Source organism: Octopus bimaculoides, chromosome 10, assembly GCF_046866305.1.
Source record: "Octopus bimaculoides isolate indiv1 chromosome 10, ASM4686630v1, whole genome shotgun sequence".
Taxonomy (NCBI): Eukaryota; Metazoa; Mollusca; class Cephalopoda; order Octopoda; family Octopodidae; genus Octopus; species Octopus bimaculoides.
The window spans coordinates 32,474,023-32,486,232 of record NC_142937.1 but is presented as its reverse complement, the minus strand read 5'-3'; the positions used below and the strand labels follow the sequence as shown (position 1 = coordinate 32,486,232).

At 38.5% G+C, this 12,210-nt stretch overlaps 1 protein-coding gene across 5 annotated transcripts in view; it reads right to left on the bottom strand.

The window, feature by feature from the left end:
• LOC106874541 (tyrosine-protein phosphatase 10D) overlaps positions 1 to 12,210 on the bottom strand; it is a 76,611-nt gene that overhangs the window by 33,191 nt on the left and 31,210 nt on the right. For 2 of the 5 annotated variants that reach the window (XM_089358538.1, XM_089358536.1), the window contains 4 exons: positions 9,313 to 9,588; positions 6,277 to 6,564; positions 4,730 to 5,017; positions 979 to 1,149 (listed from right to left, as the gene is read on the bottom strand). In XM_089358538.1, coding sequence (XP_089214664.1) covers positions 979 to 1,149; positions 4,730 to 5,017; positions 6,277 to 6,564; positions 9,313 to 9,588 — 1,023 coding nt within the window. The remainder of the gene's footprint in view (positions 1 to 978; positions 1,150 to 4,729; positions 5,018 to 6,276; positions 6,565 to 9,312; positions 9,589 to 12,210) is intronic. The other 3 variants (XM_089358540.1, XM_089358539.1, XM_052971110.2) reach the window with 2 other exon arrangements.

The window sequence follows — 12,210 nt, the reverse complement described above, 5'->3', positions numbered from 1 at the left end:
CGAGTTCTCTGACACCTGTAGCAGTTTGAGCCAGACAATTAGTACAAAGCAGAGTGAATGTCTACTTAATTTCGTTCACATGGTATTTGTCAAACTAAAGCTATAGAAGACATACCACAAATATCATCACAAAGTGGAATTGAAGTGAGAAGCATAAGGTCGTAGAGAAAACTTCTTAGCTACAGAGCCATGCCTGTGTATGATTTCTAGGGAAGGTACACTCTACATATTTTGGGTGAGGTATATAGTTAATCCTAGAAGGATGAATAACATAACTGACCCTGGTAAGAAATTAATTCAGAATGTAAAAGAACACATAACAAAATTTTGTCAATTTAGTACCCTGATGGTTGGTTGGCTGGCACTCCATCGCTTACGACGTTGAGGGTTCCAGTTGATCCGGTCAACGGAACAGCCTGCTCGTGAAATTAACGTGCAAGTGGCTGAGCACTCCACAGACATGTGTACCCTTAACGTAGTTCTCAGAGATATTCAGCGTGACACAGTGTGACAAGGCTGACCCTTTGAATTACAGGCACAACAGAAACAGGAAGAAAGGATGAGAGAAAGTTGTGGTGGAAGAGTACAGCAGGGTTCGCCACCATCCCCTGCCAGAGCCTCGTGGAGCTTTAGGTGTTTTTGCTCAATAAACACTCACAACGCCTGGTCTGGGAATTGAAACTGCAAGTCCGCTGCCCTAACCACTAGGCCATTGTGCCTCCACTAGTACCCTGATAATACAAGTAATAATTGTTTCTAACAGAAGCACAAGGCCAGATATTTGGAGGAGGGTAAGTTGATTAAATTACCCCCCTCCCTCACAAGTGCCTGACCAGTACTTCATTTTATTGCTTGGGAGAGATGAAATACAAAGTTGATCTTGGCAGGATTTCAACTTAAGAAAGACATTTTGTTTGATGATTTAATGAGAAGAAAAATCCAAAATGATAAGAAGAAAAAACCAAAATGATACCACACCTGAGACGTTGAATGGCCCAAGAAAAGTCTTCAAAATTTTTGAGGGCTTCAAAGACCATCCCTGAATGATATATGAAGTTGGTCCTGTGAACTGCATTGGTTCCTCCCAAGAGACACGAATGCTTGTTGCAGACTCTGCCTTAGCAGTAATATTTCGTGCCGGGTGTGGGACTGTGATGACAGGAAAAGAATATAAAATAAAAGAACTTAGGAAGCATATTTCATTTAATAAAACATGTACGTACTATAGTAAAAGAATATTGAGAATATATCATGACTATAATCATTATCACCAATGTCATCAGTATTCACATCATCAACATTATCACCAATACTTCAATCACCAATATAGTGATGATGATGATGATGATGATAGTATCACTACTTGTTGGGTGCCATTCTACCTTCCAAACGACTGCTTCTCATATTTCGACACAGTACTAGTTTTATAATATTACAGTTCATTCAACTACAATGTAAATTGGTTAGCAAGTCATTCATTACCAGCTCATTACTGTATGTGTTAAGAGTACTTTGAAACTAGAATACTGAATTCAAGCACAACCAGGTGTCTGCCCTGACAGACACATGTAACTCTCTCTCTCTCCATCTATCTCTCGCTCTTACACATGTATATGCATATGCACACAGAGAGACGCACATGCATGCATGCACAAAATGTAGAGTTTATTTTCCTAATTTTCTTTTGGGTTTCTGTCAATTATTTTTATTGATTCCAGTACTCAGCCAGTTGTTGGGCACATGGCTTAGTGGTTATGGATAATGTACTCATAATTGTAAGGTTGCGGTTTTGAATCCTGCAGTATGTTGTGTTTTTTGAGCAAAACACTTCAATTCACATTGCTCCAGCCAACTCAGCAGGCAAAAATGAGTAACCCTGCAACAAACTGGCATCCTGACTGGGTTGGAGTGGAATATATATGTCACAGTATACTGGAAAAGGGTCTGATGAACCTATGGCTCCTGCTAGACCTTTGATCCTGTTGACTTAAGTTACTATTTATTTTACAGGATCTCCGTTGCGTAATTAACATAGTTATATTCAGTTACCTCCCTTGGTGTGGCTGTAATGAATGACATGGGAAAGTTCATCACAAGTATCATTGTTGATAGACATCTCTTTTGCTTTTGTTTCCTTTAACAACCATTAGAGCGTGAAGTACTTCTCACGAACACAGGTTCATGAGATGGTTGTGATCTGTAAACAGTTTTGAGTAATAACTGGAAAGAGAAGTATGCACACACAATGTGCATGTGCACACTGGATTTGTAAAACAGAAGAAGAAAATAGATCATATGATGGCCTACTTGCCACGTCTGACACCACTATCATGCAGCATCATCATCATCATCATCATCGTTTAACGTCCGCTTTCCATGCTAGCATGGGTTGGACGATTTGACTGAGGACTGGTGAAACCGGATGGCAACACCAGGCTCCAGTCTGATTTGGCAGAGTTTCTACAGCTGGATGCCCTTCCTAACGCCAACCACTCAGAGAGTGTAGTGGGTGCTTTTACGTGTCACCCGCACGAAAACGGCCACGCTCGAAATGGTGTCTTTTATGTGCCACCCGCACAAGCCAGTCCAGGGGCACTGGCAACGATCTCGCTCGAAAATCCTACAGGAGCCAGTCAGGCGGTACTGGCAACGGCCACGCTCAGCAAAGCTGCAATTTTCTTGTTTCCTGTTTTTTTTTGTTTTTTAATTTTCTTGGCTTTTAAATCACCTTTATAATCATCCTCATTATCAACATCATTTATTACCAATAAAAAAAAAAAATGAAAAATCCATCATTACGGTTTGGAGTATCTAGTGTCTAATATATATCATTAAGGTCTGCTACATACAAAATCTTCCTCCCACAATAAATCACACTTTTACCCAATCTTTTTCAACATTGTAATTATTTTTATATAGGTGATGGATTTCATATTGTTAAGACCATAATCAATGAATGTGAAGTGCAATGGTTAAAACAAAGAATCAAAACAAAGTCTAAGATTTAACATGTTGGAAGCTTTTGTTTACTATATTGCTCATTTAACATTGGAAACAAGATCAGGGTTGTTAATACTCACCTCAAAGATAATGATTTGCACAGAGATGAAATGTAGTAAAATAGCAGTGACTGAGAATGGAAATGAAACTGGAAACTTTACTCATTGAAGGGCTTTCTATTCTTAATAAAAACCTAATAACTATCATTTGACACTAGAGTAACATGTAATTCTAATAAAACTGTGATTTGACAGTTAGTGCTCACAATTTCTTATATATTATGGACACACAAGAAATGCAGTGGATTAATAGTTAAGTTATCAGAGAGGGTAGTGTTCATATGTGGAAGGTGTGCACAGGACCCATAAAAACTATAGAGACTCAGTAAATTGATTCTGTCAAATGCTCTGGTAGATCATTAGCGGTAGTAGATAATTTCTGCTACTTAGGCGACCAAATTAGTAGTGGGGGGGGGGATGCATGGAGATTGTCATAGCTAGAATAAGAGAAGGATGGAAGAAATTCAGAGGTTTCCCTCTCTGAGTGAAAGGAGGATGCTACATGGTAGTAAAATGTGGGCCCTGAATGCAGGGTACATGCGAAGGTTAGAAAGAAATGAAGTTAGTTAGCTCCGCTGGATGTATAATCCAAGTGTATATGTTCAACTGTGCTAGAGAGAAGACTGCACTGGTTTGGTCATGTGACGTGGATGGATGCCGACAGTTCGATAAAGAAGTGCCGATATCTCAAAGCAGATGAAACACGTGGAAGTGGGAGATCCAGGAAAACATGGGACAAAGTACAGAGGAACAACTTCAAGATGCTGAATATTTGGTGGGTGGGTGGGAAGACGAAGGACTAAGATGACTGGTGCTTTGTAGTACTCAAAAAGACCCGTACTTCATGGCAGAAATGATAAAACTGGTACCCCTGGAGGTAAGGATTGACCTGCAAGAGTCCTGTGCCAGTGCCAAGTGAAAAGCACTTGATATTTGATCTTTGGAACGTAAAATTTATTACGTGGTTAAAAAAAGTTAGTTGACATTAGTGATAGAGAGAAGGTGAGTTAGAAATATAATTTTAGCAGAGATGATGTTCTGATGGTGAGGTTAAAGAAATGCAGTGGGAGGGTAGAGAGAAAGAGAGAGGGAGGGAGAGAGAGAGAGAGAGAGAGAATGACAGAAGGAGGGGATGTAATGAGAGGGTAGAGAGAGATGATAGTGCTGGTGAAGCTGGTGAGGGTGGGGTGGTGCTTGTGAGTGGATAGTGAAAAGTGTATTTTTTTGAACTGATCTAAGTTTTTTTTTACATCACCCATCACTTAACACATGTGCATAAGTGCACATCCACAAAATATTCGTGCTTGTTTATGTGCTACGTACATGCAATTTAACTGAAGGTTGTATCATATGTGTGGTGATTTTTTTTTTACAGGGAAAATATAAAAGAAGAGCAAATATTTAATTCCCAAGCATTGTGTATGAAGTCTATAAAATTATGCATAAAGTATATAAAATGTATGTATAAAGAGCATTAAGTAATCATTGTATTCAAATTTCTTTTACTTTTCAATGAGCAGCAGATGAGTGACTATCTTTCCATACTTATACAACACAGGCTACGCTTTCAAACTTTTGAATAAAGTTTTCAGAAATAACCCTATAGGTTTATCATTAATTACATGAAATATTCACAGGTTACCCTAGTAATTATAAATATATTTACAAACCTCCAATCATTGTGTATTGATAAACTGGTTTACTGTCTGTACAATATTTGGTATTACAGATTTTTACTTTGATCATATAATATCTGTAGGGTTCAAGATCGGTTATTGTATAAGTTCTATTCATTGCTGTTTTCATAGACATTGATGTGAAGTTAAGTGTATGTCCTTCAAAAGTTTGCCAGCTGACAGAATAGTTTTTGATTGGTCCATTGGGGTGCAAGGATTTCCACTTGATGGTTATTGATTTACGAGTAATATTGACAATCCTGATGTTTACAGGGTCTGGTACTGTGAAGAAGGAAAAGATAAAACCAGACAAGTAGTGAAAATCTAAAGAACGATCTATAAAAGTGTTTCAGTACTTTGCCTATCTTCTCAACCTGCTATCCACCACCACCACCTATCGAGTTTCACTTTCTTTTCATTGCTCTGTGGCCAGTGTCAAATTGTTAGCAAAATTACTCTTTGACTAATACGAGCTTACTCAGCAATTGATTAAATTTTTGAACAGTTGAATCTTATGATATTTCTTCCTACTCGTACATTACGTAGTCTGTCCATAACACTTTCACATGATTAGCAGAAGGGAAAGGCGAAGAGCAAGAGTAAAAGAGGTAATTAGAAGCATCCATGATGTGAGGCAGAGGGAACATAATTGTAAAGCTTTCATGTAATTAGTTGATGGTAAAGAGAGAAGAAGAGGGAGAAAGAAAAAGGAGGAACAGAAGATAAGGCAAAGATTGAGACAGAAAGAGGGGGAAAGAAAAAGAGGGAGAGAGAAAAAGAGAGAGTGAGAAATGTGGGAGAGAGAAGCAACCATGACCTGAGGTAGGTGGAAAGTAGAATTTATTACGTGTTTAAAAAAGTTAGTTGACATTAGTGATAGAGAGAAGGTGGGCTAGAAATATAATTTTAGCAGAGAGACAATGTTCTGATGGTGAAGTTAAAAAAATGCAGTGGAGAGAAGAGAGAAAAAGAGAGAGAGAGAGAGATGGGGGTAGAGAGAGAAATGATGGTAGTGGTGGTGGTGGTGGTGAGGTGCTGGTGAAGATGGTGAGGGTGGGGTGGCAGTTGTGAGTAGATAGTGAAAAGTGTATTTTTTTGAACTGATCTAAGTTTTTTTTTACATCACCCATCACTTAATGCATGTGTATAAGTGCACATCCACAAAATATTCGTGCTTGTTTATGTGCTACGTACATGCAATTTAACTGAAGGTTGTATCATATGTGTGGTGATTTTTTTTTTACAGGGAAAATATAAAAGAAGAGCAAATATTTAATTCCCAAGCATTGTGTATGAAGTCTATAAAATTATGCATAAAGTATATAAAATGTATGTATAAAGAGCATTAAGTAATCATTGTATTCAAATTTCTTTTACTTTTCAATGAGCAGCAGATGAGTGACTATCTTTCCATACTTATACAACACAGGCTACGCTTTCAAACTTTTGAATAAAGTTTTCAGAAATAACCCTATAGGTTTATCATTAATTACATGAAATATTCACAGGTTACCCTAGTAATTATAAATATATTTACAAACCTCCAATCATTGTGTATTGATAAACTGGTTTACTGTCTGTACAATATTTGGTATTACAGATTTTTACTTTGATCATATAATATCTGTAGGGTTCAAGATCGGTTATTGTATAAGTTCTATTCATTGCTGTTTTCATAGACATTGATGTGAAGTTAAGTGTATGTCCTTCAAAAGTTTGCCAGCTGACAGAATAGTTTTTGATTGGTCCATTGGGGTGCAAGGATTTCCACTTGATGGTTATTGCTTTACTAGTAATATTGACAATAGTGATGTTTACAGGGTCTGGTACTGTGAAGAAGGAAAAGATAAAACCAGACAAGTAGTGAAAATCTAAAGAACGATCTATAAAAGTGTTTCAGTACTTTGCCTATCTTCTCAACCTGCTATCCACCACCACCACCTATCGAGTTTCACTTTCTTTTCATTGCTCTGTGGCCAGTGTCAAATTGTTAGCAAAATTATTCTTTGACTAATACGAGCTTACTCAGCGGGTGACACATGAGGTTTTTCGAGCAAGATCATTGCCGGTGCCCCCCGGACTGGCTCATGTGCGGGCGACACATGAAATCTTTCGAGCGGGATCGCTGCCAGTGCCCCTGGACTGGCTCATGTGTGGGCGACATATGATATCTTTCGAGCGAGATCGTTGCCAGTGCCCCTGGACTGGCTCTTGTGCGGGTGACACATGAAATGTATTGAGTGGGATCGTTGCCAGTGCCCCTGGACTGGCTCATGTGCGGGCGACATATGATATCTTTCGAGCGAGATTGTTGCCAGTGCCCCTGGACTGGCTCTTGTGCGGGTGACACATGAAATGTTTTGAGCGGGATCCTTGCCAGTGCCCCTGGACTGGCTCATGTGCGGGCGACACATGAAATCTTTCGAGCGAGATCGTTGCCGGTGCCCCTGGGCTGGCTCCTGTGTGGGTGACACATGAGGTTTTTCGAGCGAGATCATTGCCGGTGCCCCTGGACTGGCTCATGTGCGGGCGACACATGAAATGTTTTGAGCGAGATTGTTGCCAGTGCCCCTGGACTGGCTCTTGTGCGGGTGACACATGAAATGTTTTGAGTGGGACGGGATCGTTGCTAGTGCCCCTGGACTGGCTCATGTGCGGGCGACACATGAAATCTTTCGAGCGGGATCGTTGCCAGTGCCCCTGGATTGGCTCATGTGAGGGCGACACATGAAATCTTTCGAGCGAGATCGTTGCCGGTGCCCCTGGGCCGGCTCCTGTGCGGGTGACACATGAGGTTTTTCGAGCGAGATCGTTGCCGGTGCCCCTGGACTGGCTCTTGTGCGGGTGACACATGAGGTTTCTCGAGCGAGATGAGCGTGGCCATTGCCAGTACCGCCTGACTGGCCTTCGTGCGGGTGACACGTAAAAGCACCCACTACACTCTCTGAGTGGTTGGCGTTAGGAAGGGCATCCAGCTGTGGAAACACTACCAAATCAGATTGGAGCCTGGTGTAGCCATCTGGTTTCACCAGTCCTCAGTCCAACCCATGCTAGCATGGAAAGCGGATGTTAAACGACGATGACGATATATATGTGCTGTGCGTGAGAAGACCCGGCAAGCCAAGTGAGATCGTTGCCAGTGCCCCTGGACTGGTTCTTGTGCGGGTGGCACATAAGATGCACCATTTTGAGCGTGACCGTTGCCAGTGCCGCCTGCCAGCTGACAGAATAGTTTTTGATTGGTCCATAGGGGTGCAAGGATTTCCACTTGATGGTTATTGATTTACTAGTAATATTGACAATCCTGATGTTTACAGGGTCTGGTACTGTGAAGGAGGAAAAGATAAAACCAGACAAGTAGTGAAAATCTAAAGAACGATCTATAAAAGTGTTTCAGTACTTTGCCTATCTTCTCAACCTGCTATCCACCACCACCACCTATCGAGTTTCACTTTCTTTTCATTGCTCTGTGGCCAGTGTCAAATTGTTAGCAAAGTTACTCTTTGACTAATACGAGCTTACTCAGCAATTGATTAAATTTTTGAACAGTAGAATCTTATGATATTTCTTCCTACTCGTACATTACGTAGTCTGTCCATAACACTTTCACATGATTAGCAGAAGGGAAAGGCGAAGAGCAAGAGTAAAAGAGGAAATGAGAAGCATCCATGATGTGAGGCAGAGGGAACATAATTGTAAAGCTTTCATGTAATTAGTTGATGGTAAAGAGAGAAGAAGAGGGAGAAAGAAAAAGGAGGAACAGAAGATAAGGCAAAGATTGAGATAGAAAGAGGGGGAAAGAAAAAGAGGGAGAGAGAAAAAGAGAGAGTGAGAAATGTGGGAGAGAGAAGCAACCATGACCTGAGGTAGGTGGAAAGTAGAATTTATTACGTGTTTAAAAAAGTTAGTTGACATTAGTGATAGAGAGAAGGTGGGCTAGAAATATAATTTTAGCAGAGAGACAATGTTCTGATGGTGAAGTTAAAGAAATGCAGTGGAGAGAAGAGAGAAAAAGAGAGAGAGAGAGAGATGGGGGTAGAGAGAGAAATGATGGTAGTGGTGGTGGTGGTGGTGAGGTGCTGGTGAAGATGGTGAGGGTGGGGTGGCAGTTGTGAGTAGATAGTGAAAAGTGTATTTTTTTGAACTGATCTAAGTTTTTTTTTACATCACCCATCACTTAATGCATGTGTATAAGTGCACATCCACAAAATATTCGTGCTTGTTTATGTGCTACGTACATGCAATTTAACTGAAGGTTGTATCATATGTGTGGTGATTTTTTTTTTACAGGGAAAATATAAAAGAAGAGCAAATATTTAATTCCCAAGCATTGTGTATGAAGTCTATAAAATTATGCATAAAGTATATAAAATGTATGTATAAAGAGCATTAAGTAATCATTGTATTCCAATTTCTTTCACTTTTCAATGATTAGCAGATGAATGAGTATTGTTCCATACACAGGCTACACCTTCAGATTTTTTATATAAAATTGTCAGAAATAACCCTCTAGGTTTACCATTAGTCACATGAAATATTCACAGGTTCTGCTAGTAATTATAAATATATTTACAAACCTCCAATCTCTGTTCTTTCACGAACTATCTTACTCTCTGTCCAATATTCGGTATTATAGATTTTTACTTTGATCTTATAAGATCTGTAGGGTTCAAGATCGGTTATTGTATAAGTTGTGTTCACAGTTGCATTCATAGACCATGGTGTACTTTCTTTAACACTTTTCCAGCAGACAACATATTTTCTGAGTGGTCCATTGAGGTGCTGGGATTTCCACTTTATAGTTATTGATTTAGTAGTAGTATTGACAATAGTGATGTTTACAGAGTCTGGTACTGTGAAGGAGGGGAAAATAAACCAAGCATGTAGTGATAATTTAAAGAAGAATCTTTACATAAAGTATTAAAAATATTTCAATAAGAAATGAACAGAAGCATGGTGATAATACGTTATCAACCTGAAATGAATGAGCATAAAATACTTGCATTATAGCTTAATATCTTGGTGCATATACTACACACACACACACATGCACTAATAAGTGTAAGTATACACACACATAGATCATACAGATGCAATATCATATACTGTCAAAAAAGTTATCTGGCAAGGCAAAAGCTCTTTGTTCTCTTATTGGTCCATTAGCATTTAAAGTGGCCATATCCGGCCCAACATATTCTACCTGTTTTACATGCAAGCTGACTAGATTTGGACTCTCACACCTACTCTACAATATCATTTTAAAAATAAATAATCACATCACTGAAATCTCAAAGCCACAATATTAATGCATGTTTAATTCAAAACAATATGAATAAATAAGCATTACATTTGATGAAGTAATCTGAATGCCAAAGGGTTAAACATATCATAACTGTTTATAAATAAAATATGCTAATCAAACAACCAAAAGATGCATTGGGCAAGTATTAACCGTATCCAAAATCAACTGGATCTTATCCAACTAGAGCCTTACTCACCATATGATGAATAACTTTGGGAGCATATATTACCACCATGGGTAATGTAGTCTATATACAATACTAATTTTCAGAAGAAAAATATTTATTACCTTAAAGGGAAATAAAATAAAATAAATTTCTCATTTGTATAATTGAAATAAATTTGTTATTTTTTAAAAAGTTTTATCAATTTTAATACATTCAAACAGTAACATTTCCCTTTTCTAAATCAGAAATATTTCAGTAAAGTTAAGAGCCCCACTTCCTCCTACCACCACCACACCATATAAGAAATTAGGGTAGGTTGTTGAGTCAGGAGCAAGGAACAATTCTCAAACAGATTTAGTAACTATTGATTTCTAACATTGGCACAACATCATGCATTTTGATTTGCAGATCTATTCTAAATGACTAGCTCCACAAGTTGATGAAACATCATCTTTCTTGTCTCAAAATTCCCTTTTCCATGCTTGCATGGTTTGGATGGAATTTTCTGAGGCAATTTTTCTGTAGGCCAATATTCCTCCTGTTGTTAATTCTGCTCATTTTTAAGTAATGAAATATATCTCTATGGCCAGAGATATTGTCACAGAAGATTAGTAACAAATAGCATTTCTTGTATGGCAGTGAAATTTATTTCAACTATCACATTATGTCAAGGCATGGAGATACAAACACACACTACACATTCATATTTCCTTCCTTCCTTCCTTCCTAAATATATATATATAAATATATATATATATATAGGTGACACGTAAAAAACACCATTTTGAGCATGGCCGTGGATCGTTACCAACGTTGCCTTCCTAGCACTTGTCCCAGTGGCACGTGAAAAGACATTCGAGTGAGATCGTTGCCAGTGCCGATGGACTGGCTCCTGTTAAGGTGACACGTAATACACCATTTTGAGCGTGGCCTTTGCCAGTAAGACATCTGAGTGAGATCGTTGCCAGTGCCCCTGGACTGGCACTTGTGCAGGTGGCATGTAAAATACACCATTTCGAGTGTGGCCGTTGCCAGTACCTGCCTGACTGGCCCTTGTGCCGGTGGCACATAAAAGCACCCACTACACTCTCTCGGAGTGGTTGGCATTAGGAAGTGCATCCAGCTGTAGAAACTCTGCCAAATCAGATTGGAGCCTGGTGTCGCCTCCTGGTCCACCAGTCCTCAGTCAAATCGTCCAACCCATGCTAGCATGGAAAGCAGACGTTAAACGACGATGATGATGATGATGATGATATATATATATATATATATATATATATAAAGAAGCTTCTCTAGCCATATCATCATTTTGAACCGTTAATCCCTACACATTTTTTTCTCTCTCCATTTTTTTTGTTCCCTCTTAATCCTTTCTGCTGAAGAGAGTAGGCTCAGAACATCGAGGACTATCCCATTCTTCCTGAGTGTTAAACTAATACACATGCTTGTTGTTCATACACCTGTCTTTGTCTTTTGTTTTCTGTAAATTAGAACTATATATATATATATATATATATATATACATATAGTTCTATATATATATATATATATATATATATAAACATATAGTTCTATATATATATAAAATCAATTTACAAAAGGTACCGTTAATTCTATTATTATCCAATGTCACTAATTTAAGAATGATAATAACAGAATCAACAATACAGGTGACTGCAGGCCAAAAATAGCATTTAAAAAGCTGAAAGATTATAATTAATCAAAGGACATGCTAAGTATGTCTACCTGCTTGAAATAACAGCCAAAACCCATTATTAAATCACCAAAAAGTACACTGGTAATTACTACAGAAACCAAATGAAGGCAAAAATGGTTAAGTCAATCAACTTACATACATGGTGATACGTGCTGATGAAGCTAAGACATATTAATGTCAATGCAGAAACTAATCCATGTAAATCCACATGTATGTAAGTTGATTGACTTAACCATTTTTGCCTTCATTTGATTTTTGTAGTAAATTACCAGTGTACTTTTTGGCGATTT